General features: G+C 42.8%; 1 protein-coding gene across 1 annotated transcript in view; it reads left to right on the forward strand.

Annotated features, from left to right (window-relative positions):
* Positions 1-23,152, forward strand: part of LOC126425047 (UDP-glucosyltransferase 2-like) — a 125,007-nt gene that overhangs the window by 70,989 nt on the left and 30,866 nt on the right. The window contains exon 3 of the mRNA XM_050087956.1: positions 13,816-14,038. Within this exon, the coding sequence (XP_049943913.1) occupies positions 13,816-14,038 (223 nt within the window). The remainder of the gene's footprint in view (positions 1-13,815; positions 14,039-23,152) is intronic.

The raw sequence follows: 23,152 nt of genomic DNA on the forward strand, positions 1-23,152 counted from the left end.
TGAGGTAGATCAGAACTATTGGCGGGTACTAGAGTGTCTCGTGATGGAACTAGCATAACTTCTGTGTTACGACATTTGTAATATGGGGACATGCATTATCATGAATAACCAGCACCTCCTGGAGCAGTTTTTCTGGACGTTTAGCGTCAACTACACCCGTGATTGGTCCAACGTTGCACAGTGCTATTCCCCAGTGATGGAGACCCCAGGTTCCTTGAAATCAAAAGCCTATGGGCCCGCTAATGAAAGGACACGGTGAGCATCATTTTTGCAGCAGGTGGCTGGCTCTTGAACTCGATGGGACGAGGAGGTCACGGATGACACCACTGATCATCGACGCTTTCGTCTCCGGTTCCCTGTGGTGAAAATAGTTTCCGTGACGAGGCTGGCCCCCGATATGGACTGGCGTCTTGTGTCGAATCGCAGCCAGCACAGAACTTGGCGCACCATTCCACAACAATGGGTTTCGACAGACATGCTGCCCTGTATACATTCTTCATTCTCCGATGGATGTCTACTAGTGTTTGTGCTTCGGCAGCCAAGAAAAGAATAGCAGCACACTGGTCCTATTTGGACGCAATCAGTAATAACATCGCCAACACGAAGTGTTCAGTGCTATTGACAAAGGATTTCAGATTGACTCTGTATTTCTAATTTTCAGAATGCTTTTGGCACTATATCACACAAGAGGCTTGTGGTGAAATCGCGTGCTTATGGAATACCCTGACTGGATTCGTGAATTCCTGTCAGAGAGGTCACAGATCATGGTAATCGACGGGAAGTAATCAAGTAAAACAGAAGTGATTTCTGGCGTTCCCCAAGGTAATGTTATAAGCCTTCTGCTGTTCGTTATCTATATAAATGATTTAGGAGACAATATGAGCAGCAGTCTTAGTTTGTTTGCACATGATGCTGTCGTTTATCATTTGGTAAAGTCATGAGAAGATCAAAACAAATTGCGAACCGATTCAGAAAAGATATCCATATGGTGTGAAAATTGGCAACTGACCTTAAACAATGAAAAGTGTGGGATCATCCACATGCGTGCTAAAAGGAATCCGTTCAACTTCGGTTACACAATAAATCAGTCAAATGTAAAGGCCGTAAATTCAGGTAAATACCAAGGAATTACAATTACGAACAACTTAAACTGGAAAGAACACACAGAAAATGTTGTTGGGAAGGTTAATCAAAGACTGCGTTTTATTGGCAGGACACTTCGAAAACGTAACAGATCTACCGAGGAGACTGCCTACACTACGCTTGTCCGCCCTCTTTTAGAATACTGCTGCACGGTGTGGGATCCTTACCAGATAGCATTGACGGAGTATATCGAAAAAGTTCAAAGAAGGGCAGCACGTTTTTTTATTATCGCGAAATAGGGGAGAAAGTGTCACGGACATGATACGGGGTTTGGAGTGGACATCATTAAAACAAAGGCGTTTTTCGTTGCGACGGAATCTTCCCACGATATTTCAGTGACCATCTTCCTCCTGCAAATGCTAAAGTATTTTCTTGACGCCGACCTACATAGGAAGAAACTATCATCAAAATAAAATGAGGGAAATCTGAGGTCGCACAGGAAGATGCAGGTGTTCGTTTTCCCCACGTGCTGCTCGAGATTGGAATAACAGAGAATTATTGTGAAGGTGGTTGACGAACCCTCTGCCAGGCACTTAAGTGTGATTTGCAGAGTATCCATGTAGATATAGTTGTAGATGGATCAAGTTTCTGCATTTACAGCACGCTCGTCGGGAAGACACGAAATGCACACCGATCGCTTGCCTACACGTCACATCTTATGTATCCACATGGGAGTCGCGCTGCATTGCTTGTACACCAGAGCACCGCCCTCAAACGGAAACATTTTTTATCGACGCTTACACTCGAATTACTTGTTAGACCTTTAACGTATTATTAGACCTCTAAGTGGTTACATTATGGAAGCATTTAAAATCGTCCAATAATTTACCTGAATTATGTAAAGTCAACTTTTTGCCCTTGATTACCGTTAGACAGGCAACCTACAATTCGAGTGGGCTGACCAGGTCAACGTCTTACCTGTGTATTGCTATGAACACTACCCTGCCGAATATCAGACCAGATTTTGATCGTCAAGTGTAAAAATAACCCAGAATGGAAGTCAACGAAAAGTGTAGTTGAACCGGTAGATAGGTTCGAGAGCTCGGTGAAATTCTTTGATGGTGTTGATGATGGTGTGTATAGGGAAGTTGTAATGCGATGAAATGGCTGCTAATTGCAAGTAAAATTGCAGAGTACGGACGCGCGATGCAGGGATTGGTATTTACGCAGCACATAGATAACTTATTGATTGGCGACGCCATAGAGTGCTGTGTGCACAACGACGATATACGTGAAATTAGGGAGAAGATCAGCGTTGGCCGTAATATTGATGGTTTATTGAGAGCAAAATCGATTTTCAATCACGTAGTGATCATCTTCAGTGCTGTAGTGTACAAGTTAAACTCATAGGCATTGGTGTCAAGTTATTATCAGTAAGCTAAGCTTATGAAACGATGACAATAAATCCTTGTGATTATTGGTGGTGGGGTTACCTTAAGTTGCAAGTCTACCGCGATCGTCCGACCTCATTAAGGATGCTAAAAGACAACATCTGGCAGCAATTTCTCAACAAACCTAGTGATATGCTACATAGTGTCGATCACAACATTGTCCCTTGACTATTAGTGATGATGGCTAACACGCTGAACGTGTGCTATATAGATAACTGTCTTTGCTAAAAATCAATTTTCTACTAATTATTGCATTATTATCATATGAAGTAACATCGGTTGGTAATTTCGTGCTCGTTTTTTGTTTGAATAAACCACATGTCAATTCAAGCATCTGCATCAATTTTTAACTCTGTTCCTAAATTACTCCGCGAAGTATTAAATTTTCAAACTGGTGTTAGGGTATTGGTACAGATATTGTGATGACCAGTATCTTAAAATGTACCCCCTAGTTGTCTTTCCCTCTGCATCTGATGATCTTATCGTAAACACATCACAAAATTTTGTTATCATAAACACATCACAAAATCTACTATCTGATGTTACTATGCCGCAAAGAGCGCTACACCTGTTAGCATAGACGTTCCATTGAGTGTCCACACATCTGTATCTGACCTACTGCATAGGTAAAGATGAACGTTAATAGCTTGCTTGTGACACGTAGCCACCCTAAAAACATTTTGTTAATACACTGAAGAGCCAAAGAAACTGGTACACCTGCCTAATACCATGTAGGGCCCCGAGAGCACGCAGAAGTGCCGCAACACGACGTGGCATGGACTCGACTGATGTCTGAAGTAGTGCTGACACCATCAATCCTGTAGGGCTGTCCATAAGTCCGTAAGTGTACGAGGGGGTGGAGATCTCTTCTGAACAGCACGTTGCAAGGCATCCCAGATACGCTCAATAATGTTCATGTCTGGGGAGTGTGATGGCCAGAGGGAGTGTTTAACCTCAGAAGAGCTACTCTGTAGCAATTCTGGACGTGTTAGGTGTCACATTCTCCTGCTGGAATTGCTCAAGACCGTCGGAATGCACAATGGACTTACGTACGTGTCACGTACCAGAGTCGTATATTGACGTATCAGGGGTCCCATATCACTCCTACTGCACACAGAGCCTCCACCAGCTTGAATAGTCCCCTGCTGACTTACAGGATCCATGGATTCATGAGGTTGTCTCCATACACGCACACGTCCATCCGCTCGATACAATTTGAAACGAGGCTCGTCCGACCAGGCTACAAGTTTCCAGTCATCAACAGTCCAATATCGGTGTTGATGGGCCAAGACGAGGCGTAAAGCTTTGTGTTGTGCAGTCATCAAGGGTACATGAGTGGGTCTTCGGCTCCGAAAGCCCATATCGAAGATGTTTCGTTGAATGTTTCGCACGCTGACACTTGTTGATGGCCCAGCACTGAAATCTGCAGCAATTTGCGGAAGGGTTGCACTTCTGACGCGTTGAACGATTCTCTTCAGTCGTCGTTGGTCCTGTTATTGCATGATCTTTCTCCGGCCGCAGCTGTATCAGAGATTTGATGTTTTATCTGATTCCTGATATTCACGGTACACTCGTGAAATGATCGTACGGGAAAATCCCCACTTCATCGCTGCCTCGGAATTGCTGTGTCCCATCGCTCGTGCCCCGACTATAACACACGTTCAAACTCACTGAAATCTTGATAACCTGCCATTGTAGCAGCAGTAACCGATCTAACAACTGCGCGAGACACTTTTTGTCTTGTATAATCGTTGCCGACCGGAGGGCTGTATTCTGTCTGTTTGCATGTGTCTGTATTTGGATACATCTACATCTACATCTACGTGATTACTCTGCTGTTCACAATAAAGTGCCTGGCAGAGAGTTCAATGAACAACCTTCAAGCTGTCTCTCTACCGTTCCACTCTCGAACGGCACGCGGGAAAAACGAGCACTTAAATTTTTCTGTGCGAGCCCTGATTTCTCTTATTTTATCGTGATGATCATTTCTCCCTATGTAGGTGGGTGCCAACAGCATGTTTTCGGAGAAGAAAACTGGTGATTGAAATTTCATGAGAAGATCCCGTCGCAACTAAAAACACCTTTCTTTTAATGATTGCCACTCCAATTCACGTATCATGTCTGTGACACTATCTCCCCTATTTCACGATAATACAAAACTAGCTACCCTTATTTCTAGTTTTCGATGCCATCCGTCAGTTCCACCTGATGCGGATCCCACACCGCACAACAACACTCCAGAATAGGGCGGACAAGCGTGGTGTAAGCAGTCTCTTTAGTATACCTGTTGCGCCTTCTAAGTGTTCTGCCAATGAATCGCAGTCTTTGGTTTGCTCTACCAACAATATTATTTGTGTGATCGTTCCAATTTAGGTTATTTGTAATTGTAATCCCTAAGTATTAAGGTGAATTTACAGGCTTCAGATTTGTGTGACTTATCGCGTAATCGACATTTAGCTCGTTTCTTTTAGTACTCATGTGAATAACTTCACACTTTTCCTTATTCAGGGTCATACGTATGCCTATACCAGTTTCTGTGGCCCTTCAGTGTAATAGCTTTAATTATTTGTCTGCAAATGTAAATATTGATTTAATGTTGTTTAGTACAGTGTCTTCTATCATCAACAGAAGTATCCGCTATCTCTCTCTCTCTCTTTCTCTCTCTCTCTATCTCTGACGCTCTCTGCGTCTCTAAAGTACTTGCGTATTGTGTACGAATACTGTCATAATATTATTTTGTACTTTTGAGATTGTATTTCATGTAATGAGTGTATGAAGAATTGAGAGATCTGTTGTTCACAAAGCTATCGGCATTGATTTAAATGCACATGATATACGGACCACAAGGCGAATTAGCTAAATTAATAAGATGGGGACTGCAACAGGCACATTTTAATATATGTTCTGGTTTATAAGACATTTAAATCTTTAAGATGTTTACTATTTAAATGCCATGAAACGACGGTGTAAGAAGAGATAGGCGACATTCTACTTCCTCCCAACTTGGAAATGGATGACAACGGGAAAATGAAAGATATTATAGCTTGTACATCTACTTCTATGTCGCTACAGTTAAGAGCTTGGCAGAGAGTTCATAGAAACACACTCCACCTATTTCACCTCCTTTCGACTGTTGAACCCCATGTGAGAAGAACCAATATTTATATCTTACAGTGCGATCTATGGCTTCTCTTGTTTTAATACGATGTTAATTTCTCCCTATGACGGTAGGAATCAACAAAGTATTTTCGCATTCAGAGGAGAAAGTTGGTGATTGAAATTTCGTGAAAAGACCTCAACACAACAAGAAATACCTTTGTCTTAATGTTTCTCTCCTCAACACGTGTGTCATATCCATAGGATTCTCTTCACTTCGTGATAATAAAAAACAAGCTAGCCATTTTTCGACTTTTTCGATATCCTTTATCAGTCCTGTCTGGTAAAGATCCTATAGCGCACAGCAGTACTCCAGAAGAGGGCACAAGTTGAGATAGATAGTCTCATTAATATGTTTCTTGCATCGTGTAAGTGTTCTCCCAATAAGAAGCAGTCTTTTATTGGCCTACCCCGCAGCATTTTCTACGTGATTGTTCCAGTTGATGTTTTATATACTGACCTTCCAAAGCATCATTCGCCAATAGGCAAGGACAGAGGGATATGATAATGGTAGCAGAGGCCCCTTTTGTGTGACGCTCTCTGGTGGAGTGCGTAGTGTACACATAGATTATATTTCGCATTTTTGCACATTTTGGAAGTGTTTGATAAGTAGTTTAGAGACGATGATATAACGAATTGCATAAATTCATCTTATTGTCTACACATATTATACTTGGACTCCTTCTATCCACTGAACTTCGAATACCAATCAGGATTAAGGAGACCTAGACGTCATAGCCGGTAGCATTTACAAATAATTTGCAATCTAACAAGTAAAAAACTGTAGTAGGTATTGAATCGAAACTTTTATAGAAGAATGAGTACATTGTGACCTCTATGTGGAAAAAAAAAATGGGAAACATGGGTTACAAAGTGGAGTGAATATTGAAATTAATGTTACATACTAAATTATATGTAATTTTTATTTCTAGTACGCTATACTTCCACACTATTCAAAATAAAAGATCTAAGCAAATTTTACTCTATTAATCATTCAGTTGTTGCAACAGTCAAACAGTAATATTTACCAATTTGTTACTTTTGTGTATTAATAAAATGTTTTTAGAAGTCAGTTTTTAAGAAAATATGACATTTCCAGCTTAAAATTTTTAACAGTTCTTGAATACTGTGGTTCACTGTGTTGGGAAGCACTATATTATTATTCACGCAATATTGGATGGGATAATGATATCTAAGTATATATTAACTTTGATAATGAGAAATTGAAACTAAAGATTTGCATGTCATTTCCTTCTCAATGATAACATGTCACAATATTTGAGTTCCATAATCTTGTTCATTCTGAGTGTCATTTCGTGTTCTTTAGTTTTCTCCTTTATTTGGTATTCTGGCCTGTTTTTCATGGTTTCGGCAGATTTTTCAGCGTCAGGGAGACGTTTCCTGTCCACTTGTAGCAGCCCACTTTTTCATGTTGTACCGAGTTTTGATGCCTAGTCTGCTCACGGTTTGATACTCCATCATTAAAACATATTACAGCGTTCATCACACCAGTCTGAAAACCTGACAGGCCTACAAAAGTGATTATTGGCAAGCAGACCAAAATGCAACTACTGAAGATTCAATTCGGATTCTGTGTTTTTCCATGTAGACATTTTTCTAGGAGTTTAGAATCTGAAATATCATTGGATATTGGCTTTAAGTTCTATCACAACAGTTTCTGGCATTGGGTGTGAATGTGTATGTTTTGTGCATTTGCTTCACACCTATTACACATGCACCATGGAGTGTTTCCATTTGGGCAGAGACCACGCTGTGGATGCCCACAAGTGGATGTTCTTTGAAACAGGGTTGTTCAAATTACTTTCTAATCCCACTGACATTTTAGCTGTTTCTCCTGATGCCCAGACCATTATATTCTCTGAGGCTTTCTGTTGCTGATTTGTCGAGTCTGTCTTGTCCAACTATTCCTTTGCGAACAGAGAGTTCTTTCTTCTGTCATGTCCTTGCAGAGTTTCCTGAGTCTTACCCCCATTCTCTGCTGATGGTCTATACATTCTGCTTCTTTAGCTTCAGTTTTACTATACGGTTTAGCAGCTGCAACACTATTGAAGCTTTTACAGTCAGCATCACACAGGTAATGAGTGTATCGTATACCAAGTCTAGCAACTGGCCTACTAAAAATAGAGACGGCCCCCTGCTTTCTATACCATTACTGAAACCTTCAAAGCTTTTGTCACATTTGTGTTCATTTACGTTACTGGCACAGCCTTGGCAAAGTTTTGTCAGACATTCACAGTGCATCGCCTTGCCTGTGTACACTGAGGCAACAGTGACAAGTCCGTTCAGCGACGTATAGTCTCTCTTCCGCCAGGAACCGCTCAATGCAGCAACAATATCAGTATACTGACAAATACCTGTAACTTCTTTCGGTTTCTTCCACACAGATGTTCACTGACTTCTGTTAGGGCATTATGTCCACGTTTATAAAAGCTCTCAAACTTGTTTCAACTGGTGGTTGAAAATCCATTACAGCACACAACATCTGGGCTGCCTTTCTCTCCTTCCCAAAACGTCTTAGGGCATAAGAAAGGCGAATATACATGTCACTACATTTTGTGCATGTTATAGGAGATGTCGCTGTACATTTCGTTCTTTTACACACTTCACATTCCAATACAAATTTGCCAGACAGGCCTTCTCTTTTACTTACGCCCTCACTAAGTTATTTTTCATCGGTACAGTTTTTACATTTAGCAACAGAAAGAAAACAATTCTGAAACCTTGCACTTCCTAATTAAAATTTACCCGTTATTTTCACTATTTACAACTCCTTCTCGTTCATTTTCGGTAAGGTGTTTCAACCTGCGTTTTCAAGCACTGCCTGACGAACTTTTAGCCCTAACCTCGCTTTGTTGCGGCGAAACAATTTCTTCATTTTTCTATTTCCCACAAAGAGCAAGAGGATCATCGTAAAATTTATGACTGTAATTAAACTTCTTCGCTTTTGGCATATTACGATGCAAAATTCTTGAAAACGCATTCACAACAACAAGTTTACAACACGAACACACGCAAAAAACGTGAGCAAACTCAAGTAATCTACTCGCATCGACAATAAATCCCTGCTCATTGTAGACTCGGTACGTCTTCAAGGATATTACATAAATGAGTTATTATGGAAATAGTGATTCTGAAATAACATAACGGGACATTATAGCAAGGTTTTGTCTTTGACAGTAGTGTGACAGCTAGGCATTCTGTGGGGCGGCGGGTGGAAAATTTATATCTCCTATTGTATTGCTGCTGTTCTCAACACAGGCTCTCTAACTACTATGTTGGCAACCAGAAAGTGAAATGAAATGATCGTATGGCATTGTTGGCTGGGAGGCCCCATGCGGGGAAGTTCGGCCACCGTATTGCAAGTCGTTTTTAGTTGGCGCACTTCGGCGACTTGCGAGGCAATGATGATGAAATGATGACGAAGAACACACAACAGCCAGTCATCACGAGGCAGAGAAAATCCCTGAACCCGCCGGGAATCGAACCCGGGACCCCGTGCGCGGGAAGCGAGAACGCTACCGCAAGACCACGAGCTGTGGACAGCAAGAAACTGATTAGCAGAAACGTCATGCCCGTAATTAAATTTCACTGTGCCCACCGTGATGGAGAAATAGAGTTATTGATCATTGAAGTTCGTTATGCTGAGGGTATAGGATGATGTGTGGGATTCATAGAAAATCCAGTTTACTATAACAATTTACACTATATTCTGAAAACGATAAAGCGTAAAATTCCAAACAAATAAATGTTTAACCAAGTAGTGCTACTATCAGCTATTGTACTCTCAGAGCTGTTCAGAGTAGACTTGGCCACTGTTTCTATGTTTCGATACAGTGTATCGATACGTGGAATTGTTTCAGTGTTTCGGAACGGCTGTGGTTCACTATGTCGAAACAGTGGTGTTTAATTATGCCTCTGTCTCGGATAACCGGACCAGATTCGATCTCGCCGGCCGTTGTGGACGTGCGGTTCTAGGCGCTTCAGTCTGGAACCGCGTGACCGCTACGGTCGCAAGTTCGAATCCTGCCTCGGGCATGGATGTGTGTGATGTCTTTAGGTTAGTTAGGTTTAAGTAGTTCTAAGTTCTAGGGGACTGATGACCTCAGATGTCGAGTCCCATAGTGCTCAGAGCCTTTTTTTTTTAGATTCGATCTCGAGCCAGACACAGAAACTGTGTCGTTGTTTCAAAATAAGGCTGTTTCAGTCCACCTGTGCCTGGAACGGACTAATTGTATCGAAACAGTGATGTCTCATTCCGCTCTGTGTCGGACGAGATTCGGGCTCGGCACAGGTACTGAAACACAACATACCACTTCATGAAACACTTTCAAGAGTGTCGAAATCTTTTTGACAGGCAATAGCATGAAGCTTAGGATATCCGAAAATAAAGCTTCGTTTCTAGCTGACTGTCCTATTCCGAAATGGCGTTACATCTGCTAAAGCAGAATACTAACCAAACAATAAAACAACGCATACTATTCACATTCAGAATAATAAATATGTGAAAATCATACAATTAAATTACACTTTTTTTATAACATACTCTTCTCTGTTCATGTACAGTAATCATATTAAGAAACGCAAGTAAGCCTAAACATTTTGAATAAAAAAAGGCGTAGAGTGACAGTTATTAGACATATACATACACTCCTGGAAATGGAAAAAAGAACACATTGACACCGGTGTGTCAGACCCACCATACTTGCTCCGGACACTGCGAGAGGGCTGTACAAGCAATGATCACACGCACGGCACAGCGGACACACCAGGAACCGCGGTGTTGGCCGTCGAATGGCGCTAGCTGCGCAGCATTTGTGTACCGCCGCCGTCAGTGTCAGCCAGTTTGCCGTGGCATACGGAGCTCCATCGCAGTCTTTAACACTGGTAGCATGCCGCGACAGCGTGGACGTGAACCGTATGTGCAGTTGACGGACTTTGAGCGAGGGCGTATAGTGGGCATGCGGGAGGCCGGGTGGACGTACCGCCGAATTGCTCAACACGTGGGGCGTGAGGTCTCCACAGTACATCGATGTTGTCGCCAGTGGTCGGCGGAAGGTGCACGTGCCCGTCGACCTGGGACCGGACCGCAGCGACGCACGGATGCACGCCAAGACCGTAGGATCCTACGCAGTGCCGTAGGGGACCGCACCGCCACTTCCCAGCAAATTAGGGACACTGTTGCTCCTGGGGTATCGGCGAGGACCATTCGCAACTGTCTCCATGAAGCTGGGCTATGGTCCCGCACACCGTTAGGCCGTCTTCCGCTCACGCCCCAACATCGTGCAGCCTGCCACCAGTGGTGTCGCGACAGGCGTGAATGGAGGGACGAATGGAGACGTGTCGTCTTCAGCGATGAGAGTCGCTTCTGCCTCGGTGCCAACAATGGTCGTATGCGTGTTTGGCGCCGTGCAGGTGAGCGCCACAATCAGGACTGCATACGACCGAGGCACACAGGGCCAACACCCGGCATCATGGTGTGGGGAGCGATCTCCTACACTGGCCGTACACCACTGGTGATCGTCGAGGGGACGCTGAATAGTGCACGGTACATCCAAACCGTCATCGAACCCATCGTTCCACCATTCCTAGACCGGCAAGGGAACTTGCTGTTTCAACAGGACAATGCACGTCCGCATGTATCCCGTGCCACCCAACGTGCTCTAGAAGGTGTAAGTCAACTACCCTGGCCAGCAAGATCTCCGGATCTGTCCCCCATTGAGCATGTTTGGGACTGGATGAAGCGTCGTCTCACGCGGTCTGCACGTCCAGCACGAACGCTGGTCCAACTGAGGCGCCAGGTGGAAATGGCATGGCAAGCCGTTCCACAGGACTACATCCAGCATCTCTACGATCGTCTCCATGGGAGAATAGCAGCCTGCATTGCTGCGAAAGGTGGATATACACTGTACTAGTGCCGACATTGTGCATGCCCTGTTGCCTGTGTCTATGTGCCTGTGGTTCTGTCAGTGTGAGCATGTGATGTATCTGACCCCAGGAATGTGTCAATAAAGTTTCCCCTTCCTGGGACAATGAATTCACGGTGTTCTTATTTCAATTTCCAGGAGTGTAAATTTGATGTAGGTATAATTGCAAGCAATCTGTCTAACATATCACTTATAGTGTAATGGTGAACGGGAAGGGCTGGGGAGCATGGTGAATTTATAGTAACGGTTCGAAACACCTTTAAAGACAAAAATTTGTTCTGTTATATTTTGTTATTTATTCGAATTATTTGGCGTTATTTGTGAGTCTATAGTCAATGTGCCTATTATCCACAATGATTCCCTTTGTGTGCATGGAAATTAGCAGGATGGGTATATTACCCATACTAACGGAATTTGGGAATCCCAGTAGCATATCAGTAGTTTCTGCAGTTTGCTCCCATCTTCAGTTCCGTTCGTGGTGGTTCTTCTGTCTTCAGCTATGGCTGTCCTCAGCCCATTGAAAAGTATGAAAGTCACACGACACGAAAGCAGTGCATTTGCTGCATGAAATACGAAACTGCCAATACGCCTAAGTGATAGTTTCATACTTTCTGCGATATGATTAGCGCTCTCGCACCTCATTTGTGTTTATATGGGCATACTTATATAGCAGACATTCAAGATGATAAAATGTGTGGGTTTATTAGATTACAAAACACAAACTGTTTCACTGTTTCGAAACAGCGTATCGAAACATTACATTGTACTGTTTCATTTGTTTCGAAACAGCTACGTGTTTCAGTTTGCCCATCTCTAGTTCAGAGTCTATTGAGCAGCTCCTATTATCCCCAGATAACGAAACTGTTCAGTAACCGTTATCGATGTAAATGTTCAAAGTGAATGCTCGCCAAAATTTGATATTAACTGATCAAACGCCACGCTAGTAACGGTAGGTCTGTCCTGCGGCGACACGTGAAAATACGACATACGCAAACTGAGAATAAATCACTGGAGTCGTTCCGCAATTATCACTTAACCCCAATGAGAACTCATTATTATGTGCATACCGAGTTACATGATACGGCATCCAAGGCTGTTCCTTGCAACTGCACAAACGCGACGCGGCTTCCGACTCGGAGTGCGCGCTGCTACGAATCTAGAACTGGGGCCTGACTCTAGATCGCAGCGTTCTATTTAGCCGCGGTGCGGACCGCCGAAGGCGCAGCCGACAACATTTGCCTTCCTCACTAGCCGCTGGGCTAGCAAAACACCACTTGAACTTACTCAATAATTAATTGCTTCATTCGCTGAAGGCCAATGAAGCTCTCAATTTAATTGTGCTATCAGCACACAGGTAAGCATCTGTAATAAAATTCTTATGTGGCTAGGTTAAATACTTTTGGCGAGAGAATTAGTTTAGTTGCACTGGACGCAATAGATGAGCTCTGAACTTGCCCTTTCGAGAGACGCTACAGCTATATTTTTATAGCTACCTTTTGGAAACTTCTCACATCGTTGTTATTCTAGCGTATCTCCATTGTAACTAAATCTAAACATCCTATCTTTATCTATTCACTTACTTAATCTATCTTGCTTCCATACTCTTAGGAGACAAAAACAGAAAACCATGAATTTCAACCAAAACATTACTTTGTGAGACCCAGCATGCTGTTTCCATTAAATTGCAATGAAAAAGGAATCCGAATATAAATTTTTAAGTTTCTAGCTCCTTCCTGTTGCGCCAAAGTTTTTTTTACGTAAAATGTCCAAATTTCGAAAACTGTTTCAGTTAGTAAACTGAAACTTAACACATCATCATTTTAGCATCACTCCTGACATGCTATTAACTTTTCAGATTATTTACTTTACTTTTAAGGTACTGCCCAACATTCGTGACGTCATAGCTAGTTACAGCGGACTAGGCTGGCACACAATGGAAAGCATACGAATTCTATACGGCCTAAGTAGGCTGCTTCCCTAGAACTCACGCATCGCATCTTCTTTAAAAATGCATTTAAACACGAAAACGATAAAGTACTATACGTAATGTATATTTTTTGATAATCAGAAAGAATCACAGGATTTTCTTAAAAATTCCATTTTTTGGAGCCTGACGACATCCAGGTCCCCTTAAAGACATCATCGCGATCATTACCAAACGTTTACTTGTTTCACTGCAGGACCTGAAGGAGTTCCTGGACTCGGCAAAAGACGGGGCCATCTTCATGAGCCTGGGCACCAACGTCCGGAGCGACAAGCTTGGCGAAGCCAGCAGGCGCGCCTTCCTGGAGGCCTTCCAGGAGCTGCCCCAAAAGGTGCTCTGGAAGTGGGAGTCCGACTCCTTGCCTGGACAGCCGCCCAACGTCAAGATCATCAAGTGGGCGCCCCAGAACGACATCCTGGGTACGTGCACGACATCGTGCATCATTTTCTGTACCTACCTCTTTCCATTAAGGCAAGTCAGCTGGTCTCTCTACCACGAATTTACTTATCAAACAGTTGACAACGCTGGTACCAAACGCCTATGCTGCACCCACGCTGGGAGAATTGTACAGTACCAATATAGTGCAGAACCCACTTTGTAACTATTGAAAGGTCACCATCTGGCATCACTGCTAATACTTCGTTTAAGGATCAAGACAGAAAATTTTGTGCAGGTGGTCCATTGGTAGTGACCGAGCCAAAAATCTCACGAAATAAGCATCAAACGAAAAAACTACAAAGAACGAAACTCATCTTGAAGGGCGAAACCAGATGACGCTATGGTTGGCCCGCTAGATCGCGCTGCCATAGGTCAAACGGATATAACAGTGGTTTTTTTAAATAAGAAACTCCATTTTTATTACAATTTCGTGTAGTACGTAAAGAAAATGAGTGTTTTAGATGGACCACTTTTTTCGCTTTGTGATAGATGGCGCTGTAATAGTCACAAAAGTATAAATACGTGGTATAACGTAACATTCCGCCAGTGCGGACGGTATTTGCTTCGTGATACATTACACTAGTTAAAATGGACCGTTTACCAATTGCGGAAAAGGTCGATATCGTGTCGATGTGTGGCTACTGTGATCAAAATTCCCAACGGGTGTGTGCTATGTATGCTGCTCGGTATCCTGGACGTCAAGTGTCCGGACCTTTCGCCGGATAGTTTTATTTAAGGAGACAGGAAGTGTCCGGACCTTTCGCCGGGTAGTTTTATTTAAGGAGACAGGAAGTGTCCAGTCACATGTGAAACGACAACCACGACCTGCAACAAATGATAATGCCCAAGTAGGTGTTTTAGCTGCTGTCGCGGCTAATCCGCAAATCAGAAGCAGACAAATTGCGCGAGAATCGGGAATCTCAAAAACGTTGGTGTTGAGAATGCTACATCAACATCGGCTGCACCCGTACCATATTTCTGTGCACCAGGAATTGCATGGCGACGAGTTTGAACGTCGTGTACAGTTCTGCACTAGGCACAAGAGAAATTGCCAGACGATGACAGATTTCTTGTACGCGTTCTATTTAGCGACGAAGCGTCATTGACCAAGAGCGGTAACGTAAACCGGCGTAATATGCACTATTGGGAAACGGAAAATCCACGATGGCTGCGACAAGTGGAACATCAGCGACCATGGCGGGTTAATGTATGGTGCGGCATTATTGGAGGAAGGCTAATTGGCCCCTATTTTATCGATGGCAATCTAAATGGTGCAATGTATGCTGATTTCCTACGTTATGTTCTACCGATGTTACTACAAGATGTTTCACTGCATGACTGAATGGCGGTGTACTTCCAACATGATGGATGTCCGGCATATAGCTCGCGTGCGTTTGAAGCGGTATTGAATAGCATATTTCATGACAGGTGGATTGGTCGTCGAAGCATTATACCATGGCCTGCTCGTTCACCGAATCTGACTTCCCCGGATTTCTTTCTGTGGGGAAAGTTGAAGGATATTTGCTATCGTGATCCACCGACAACGCCTGACGACATACGTCAGCGCATTGTCAATTCATGTGCGAACATTATGGAAGGCAAACTACTCGCTGTTGAGAGGAATGTCGTTCACATATTGCCAACTGACGGACATCATTTTGAGCATTTATTGCATTAATGTGCATTTACAAGTAATCACGCTGTAACAGCATGCGTTCTCAGAAATGATTTCACAAAGGTACATGTGTCACATTGGAACAACCGAAATAAAATGTTCAAAGGTACCTACGTTCTGTATTTTAATTTAAAAAGCCTACCTGTTACCAACTGTTCGTCTAAAATTGTGAGCCATATGTTTGTGACTATTACAGCGACATCCATCACAAAGCGAAAACTGTGGTCCAACTAAAACATTCATATTTATTTACATACAACACGAATATGTAAACAAAATGGGGGGTTCCTGTTTTAAAAAACGCAGTTGATATCCGTTTGACCTATGGCAGCGCCATCTAGCGGGCCAATCATAGCGCCATCTGGTTTCCCCCTTCAAGCTGGACAAGTTTCGTCCTTTGTAGTTTTTTCGTTTGACTCTTATTTCGTGAAATATTTGGCCCGGTCACGATCAATGGACCACCCTGTATATGGGGGAGATCTGAAGGCACCAGAAGTTCAAGACAGATTTTAAGACACGTTTCGAAGCAAGATTTAAAACTACAAAATATTTCCAGGACCGGTTGTGGACTCGGACCATAATTTATTACCGTATTGCAATGCCTATATAATTAAGAGAAAAGATGCGATTTTCCTTCGTACATGCATGCATGTCCGAAGGAAGAGGCGCTGCGCCGACTATAATCGCTATGAAATGCGTGAAATGTATTACCAGTAGCGTATAGAACTGTATAAGAGAATGACGACACTTAAATTTGTGTCGCGCCGGAACTCGAATCCGGATTTCCCGCTGTACACGAGCGTTCGCCTTAACCAAATTTGGCTATCCGTACACTGCTCACAGCCAGACTCAAAGTCCATATGTCCTCATTCTCACGTCACAATCTGTACTCGTACAAACATTTTGTGATTTCCGTACGGGGAAGGACTTTTTAATTGACGGGCATAGCCTGGTATCTTCAAATAAATTCGATATTGCAGTACCTGTGCTGTTAAGAAGAGCAATCCAATTTTCCTTTGGACATGTCACATGGAAGTTCGTTTCCCAATCCGGTACAAATTTTCAATGTCGTCATTCCTTTGTTAGTATTCGCAACTGCGAATACATATCATGAAACACCTAATTTATTAGGTTTGAACGCAGCATGAAACTGAGGAGGAAACTAAGGAGATGGAAATGAAAACAAAGGTTAATAAGACTTTCAAAGGGAGTATTAGGCAAATATTGGTACATACAGGTGAAAGAACGCTATAGAAGACGAAAGGTAACTTTGAGAGATGAATTAGTAAAGGCAAAAAGACAAAGCCTAGTAGAAATCCTAGCATAACACACGAGATATTGAACTGACAAAAGGAGAAAATAAAAAATGCATCGAACGACGCAGGCAACAGGGAATGCAGACGTCTAAAAAAGAACACTGACAGAAAGTGCAACATAGTAAAGCAGGAATTGTTGGACAAGAAGTACAAAACCGTAGAAGGTGCATGACAAAGGGGACGATAAATGCAGCTTACAGCAAAATTAGACAGATCTCTGGAGAAAAGAGAGGAACTTCTGTTAATACCTCTATTAAGAGCTCACATGGCAAGCCCGTCCTGAGCAAAGAAAGGAAAGCTGAAAGGTAGAAGGAACATATAGAATGGCGTACTTGAAAACAATGGTACAGATAGAGACGCCGAATTAGATGAATGTGAGATATAGCGCTGTGTGAAGCATTTGACGGAAAATTTAAAGGCGTAAGTGGAAACAAGGCTCTAGAGTAGAAGTCTCTCGATCATAATTATTCAAATCACTGGAAGAGGCAGTCATGACAAAAATATTCCACCTGATGTGCAAGATGTCAGAGATAGGAGAAATACCGTCAGACTACAAGAAGTATTCAAAATAAAGAAAGGCAGATGGTAATAGGTGTTAATATTATCCAAGCAGCAGTGTAATAAGTTATGGTTGCATCATACCGATGCGAATTATTTACAAATGAATGAAAAAACAGGTTGAAGCCACCCCTGTAAAGATCAGTTTGGGTTCCACGGAAATGTAGGAACACGCGAGGCCATATTGCCCCTACGACATATCTCAGAAGATAGGTTAAAGAAAGCCAACCTACATTTATAGCTTTTATACGTGTACAGAAAGATTTTGACAATGGTGACTAGATACTACTCTTCGAAATTGTTGCAGCAGCTTTGAACGCAGGGAAGGAAACATTATCCACAACTTGTAAATAAACTACACTGCATCTATAAAGAGTCGAACGACATGAGTGGGAAACAATGCTTGAGAAAAGAGTGAGACAGGATGTAGAGAAGGAATACTAAACCATATGTTATTCAGTTTTTACACTGAGCAACCTGTGAACGAAACCAAGCAGAAATTTAGGAAGAGAATTAAAGTTCAGAGAGAAGAAATAAAAACTTTAAGTTTCGCTGATGACATTATAATTCTGTCAAGAACACCAAAGGACTTGGAAGAGCACGTGAATGAAGTGGATAATGTCTTGAAAAGAGATCACAAGATGAATGTCAGCAATAGGAAGGCAACGGTATTGGATTTTAGTCCAACTAAATTAGGCGATGCAGACTGAATTACGGTGTTGTTTTGGTCTTCAGTTCAGAGACTGGTCTGATGCAGCTCTCCATGCTACTCTATCGTGTGCAAGTTTCTTCATCTCCCAGTACCTACTGCAACCTACATCCTTCTGAATCTGCTTAGTGTATTCATCTCTTAGTCTCCCTCTACGATTTTTACCATCCGCGTTTCCCTCCAATACTAAATTGGTGATCCCTTGATGCCTCAGAATAAGTCCTACCAACCGATCCGTTCTTCTAGTCTTGCCACAAATTTCTCTTCTCTCAAACTCTATTCAATACCTCCTCATTAGTTATGTGATCTACCAATCTAACCTTCAGCATTCTTCTGTAGCACCACATTTCGAAAGCCTCTATTCTCTTTTTGTCAAAACTATTTACCGTTCACGTTTCACTTCCGTACATGGCTACACTCCATACAAATACTTTCAGAAACGACTTCCTGACACTTAAATCTATACTCGATGTTAAAAAATTTCTCTTCTTCAGAAACGCTTTCCTTGCCATTACCAATCTACGTTTTATATCCTCTCTACTTAGACCATCATCAGTTATTTTGCTCCCCAAATAGCAAAACTCTTACTACTTTAAGTGTCTCATTTCCTAACCTAATTCCCTCAGCATCACCCGACTTAAATCGACTACATTCCATTATCCTAATTTTGCTTTTGTTGATGTTCATCTTATACCTCCTTTCAAGACACTGTCCATTCCGTTCTGCTGGTCTTCCAGGTCCTTTGCTGTCTCTGACAGAATTACAATGTCATCGGCGAACCTCATAGTTTTTATTTCTTCTCCATGGATTTTATTACTTACTCCGAATTTTTCTTTTGTTTCCTTTACTGCTTGCTCAATATACAGATTGAATAACTTCGGGGATATGCTAGAACCCTGTCTCACACCCATCATAACCACTGCTTCCCGTTCATGCCCCTCGACTCTTATAAGTGCCATCTGGTTTCTGTATAAATTGTAAATAGCCTTTCGCTCCCTGTATTTTACCCCTGCCACCTTCATAATTTGAAACAGAGTATTCCAGTCAACATTGTCAAAAGCTTTCTCTAAGTCTACAAATGCAAGAAATGTAGGTTTGCCTTTTCTTAATCTATTTTCTAAGATAAGTCGTAGGGTCAGTATTGCCTCGCGTCTTCCAACAGTTCTACGGAATCCAAACTGCTCTTCCCCGAGGTCGGCTTCTACCAGTTTTTCCATTCGTCTGTAAAGAATTCGTGTTAGTATTTTGCAGCCGTGGCCTATTAAACTGATAGTTCGGTAATTTTCATATCTGTCAACCCCTGCTTTCTTCGGGATTGGAATTATTTTATTCTTTTTGAAGTCTTAGGGCATTTCGGCTGTCTCATACATCTTGCTCACTAGATGGTAGAGTTTTGTCACGACTGGCTCTCCCAAGACCGTCAGTAGTTCTAATGGAATGTTGTCTACTTTCGGGGCCTTGTTTCGACTTAGGTTTTTCAGTGCTCTGTCAAACTCTTCACGCAGTATCATATCTCCCATTTCATTTTCTTCTATCTCCTCTTCCATTTCCATAATATTGTCCTCAAGAACATCGCCCTTGTATAGACCCTCTATATGCTCCTTCCACCTTCCTGCTTTCCCTTCTTTGCTTAGAACTGGGTTTCCATCTGAGCTGTCGATATTCGTGCAAGTGGTTCTCTTTTCTCCAAAGGTCTGTTTAATTCCTCTGTAGGCAGTAACTATCTTACCCCTAGTGATATACGCCTCTGCATTCTTACATTTGTTCTCTAGCCATCCCTGCTTAGCTATTTTGCACTTCCTGTCGATCTAATTTTTTTAGACGTTTGTATTCCTTTTTGCCTGCTTCATTTACTTAATTTTTGTATTTTCTCCTTTCATCAATTAAATTCAGTATCTCTTCTGTTAGCCAAGGATTTCTATTAGCCCTCGTCTTTTTACCTACTTGATCCTCCGCCACACACCGTTGGGTGTCTTGCGGAGTATAAATGTAGAAATGTAGATCCTCTGCTGCCTTCACTATTTCATCCCTCAAAGCTACCCATTCTTCTTCTACTGTATTTCTTTCCCCCATTCTTGTGAATCGTTCCCTAATGTTCTCACTGAAACTATCTACAACCTCTGGTTCTGTCATCTTATCCAAGTCCCATCTTCTCAAGTTCCCACCTTTTTGCAGTTTCTTTAGTTTTAATCTACAGTTCATAATCAATTGATTGTGGTCAGAGTCCACATCTGCCCCTGGAAGTGTCTTACAATTTAAAGCCGGGTTGCTAAATCTCCGTCTGACCATTATATAATCTATTTGAAACCTGTTAGTATCTCCAGGCTTCTTCCATGTGTACAACCTTCTTTTATGATTCTTGAACCAAGTATTCGTTATGATTAAGTTAGGCTCTGTGCAAAATTCTACCAGGCAGCTTCCTCTTTAATTCCTCACCCCCATTCCATATTCACCTAAATTTTCGTCTCCCTTCACTACCTGAATAATTTCTTTTATCTCATCATACATTTCATCAATTTCTTCATCATCTGCAGAGCTAGTTGGCATATGAACTTGTACTACTGTCGTAGTCGTGGATTTCGTATCTATCTTGGCCACAATAACGCGTTCACTATGCTGTTTATAGTAGCTTACCCGCATTCCTATTTTTTTATTCATTATTAAACTTACTCCTGCATTACCTTTATTTGATTTTGTATTTATAATCCTGTATCCTCTGACCAGAAGTCTTGTTCCTCCTGCCACTGAACTTCACTAATTCCCACTATATCTAACTTTAACCTATCCAATTCCCTACCTGCCCGATTAAGACATCTGACATTCCACGCTCTGACCCGTAGAACGCCAGTTGCCTTTCTCCTGATAACAACATCCTTCGGAGTAGTTCCCGCCCAGAGATCCGAATGGGGGACTATTTTACCTCCGGAATATTTTACCCAAGAGGACGCCATCATCATTTAACCATACAGTAAAGCTGCTAGCCCTCGGGAAAAAGTACGGCTGTAGTTTCCCCTTGCTTTCAGCCGTTGACAGTACCAGCACAGCAAGGCCGTTTTGGTTAATGTTACAAGGCCAGATCAGTCAATCATCCAGACTGCTGCCCCTGTAACCTACCGTACCTATCTGTATCGTTGAGGCACGCAAGCCTCCGCACCAACGGCAAGGTCCATTGATCATTGGGGTGCTAGTTCTGCAAGGTTCGCAGAAGAGCTTCTGTAAAGTTTGGAAGGTAGGAGACGAGATACTGGCAGAAGTAAAGCTGAGAGTACCGGGCGTGAGTCGTGCTTCGGTAGCTCAGATGGTAGAGCACTTGCCCGCGAAAGGCAAAGGTCCCGAGTTCGAGTCTCGGTCGGGCACACAGTTTTAATCTGCCAGGAAGTTTCATACCCAAAGTAGTTGTTCTCATTACCATGAACAATGGGAAATTACTGTTGCATGTATGTATGACATTAAAAAAACTGTGTATGTAAGAATTACGAAATATCACACAGTAAAAGAAAAACACATATGTACGCATTCAACTCAAAACAAATGCATACCACAGAACACAGGTCAAAAGACGATAGCCCATTCACACTGCAACAGAAGTTGCAGGGAAGAAAGGATCATATTTTATTTAGTAAGGGGTGAAGTATTGGAGACGCATTAGCTGCTACGACATGTATGTACTGTGTTACAACTCATGTGGCGTACCAACAGCAGGCCGGCAGCCTGAAACACCTGTGCGCCTCGCAGCCCCGTGGAACACAGCGCAGTGTCCGTGGACAATAGCGCCTGCTGGCAGACTGACAAGCGTGCAGCAGAGGTGGAGTGAGGCGTCACCCAACCCAACCCACACCGTCAACGCCAGCGAGAGACCCCACAGTACCGACGCGCTAGTCCCAGGTCGCTCAGAGTTCCCACTCCCCGCCAGCCCCTCACCCTACGGATCGCCCCACGAAGTCGTGCAGGTAGCTGTTCAGGGTTCCAGGCACACAGACGCTCCCACATCTATCTGGCCAATGCAGGTGGTCTTTACATTCACGTCAGAACGAGTTACAGCCCTTTGCTGACGAATCCTCGCAACGGGATCGCACCTGCCTCCCATTCCATAGTGCCTAACAACCCCCACGTCAGATGTATTCTTACAAAACGTTAAGGGACGACGACAGCCACTCCGATCTGGTGCAATTTTCTGTCAGTATGGTAGCTCCTAATTCTGTAAGGGTAGCAGTCCTATTTCACTTCTTGGGTGTTGGTGTGACCTGTGCAGCTTTCTAGTCATTAGGTGCGAATCTGATGTATCAACAAAAGTAAAATGAAGATAATCTACATCTACATCTACATCCATACTCCGCAAGCCACTTGATGGTGTGTGGCGGAGGTTACTTTCAGTACCTCTATCAGTTCTCCCTTCTCTTCCAGTCTCATATTGTTCGTGTTGTCGGTATGCCTCTGTGTGGGCTCTAATCTCTCAGATTTTATCCTCATGGTCTCTTCGCGAGATATATGTAGGAGGGAGCAATATACTGCTTGACTCCTCGGTGAAGGTATGTCCTCGAAGCCCGTACCGAGCTACTGAGCGTCTCTCCTGCAGAGTCTTCCACTAGAGTATCTATCACCTCCGTAACGCTTTCGCGATTACTAAATAATGCTTTAACGAAGCGCGCTGCTCTGCATTGGATCTTCTCTATCTCTTCTATCAACCCTATCTGGTACGGATCCCACACTGATGAGCAGTATTCAAGCAGTGGGCGAACAAGTGTACTGTAACCTACTTCCTTTGTTTTCGGATTGCATTTCCTTAGGATTCTTCCAATGAATCTCAGTCTGGCATCTCCTTTACCGACGATTAATT

This window comes from Schistocerca serialis, chromosome 10, assembly GCF_023864345.2.
Source record: "Schistocerca serialis cubense isolate TAMUIC-IGC-003099 chromosome 10, iqSchSeri2.2, whole genome shotgun sequence".
Lineage (NCBI taxonomy): Eukaryota > Metazoa > Arthropoda > Insecta > Orthoptera > Acrididae > Schistocerca > Schistocerca serialis.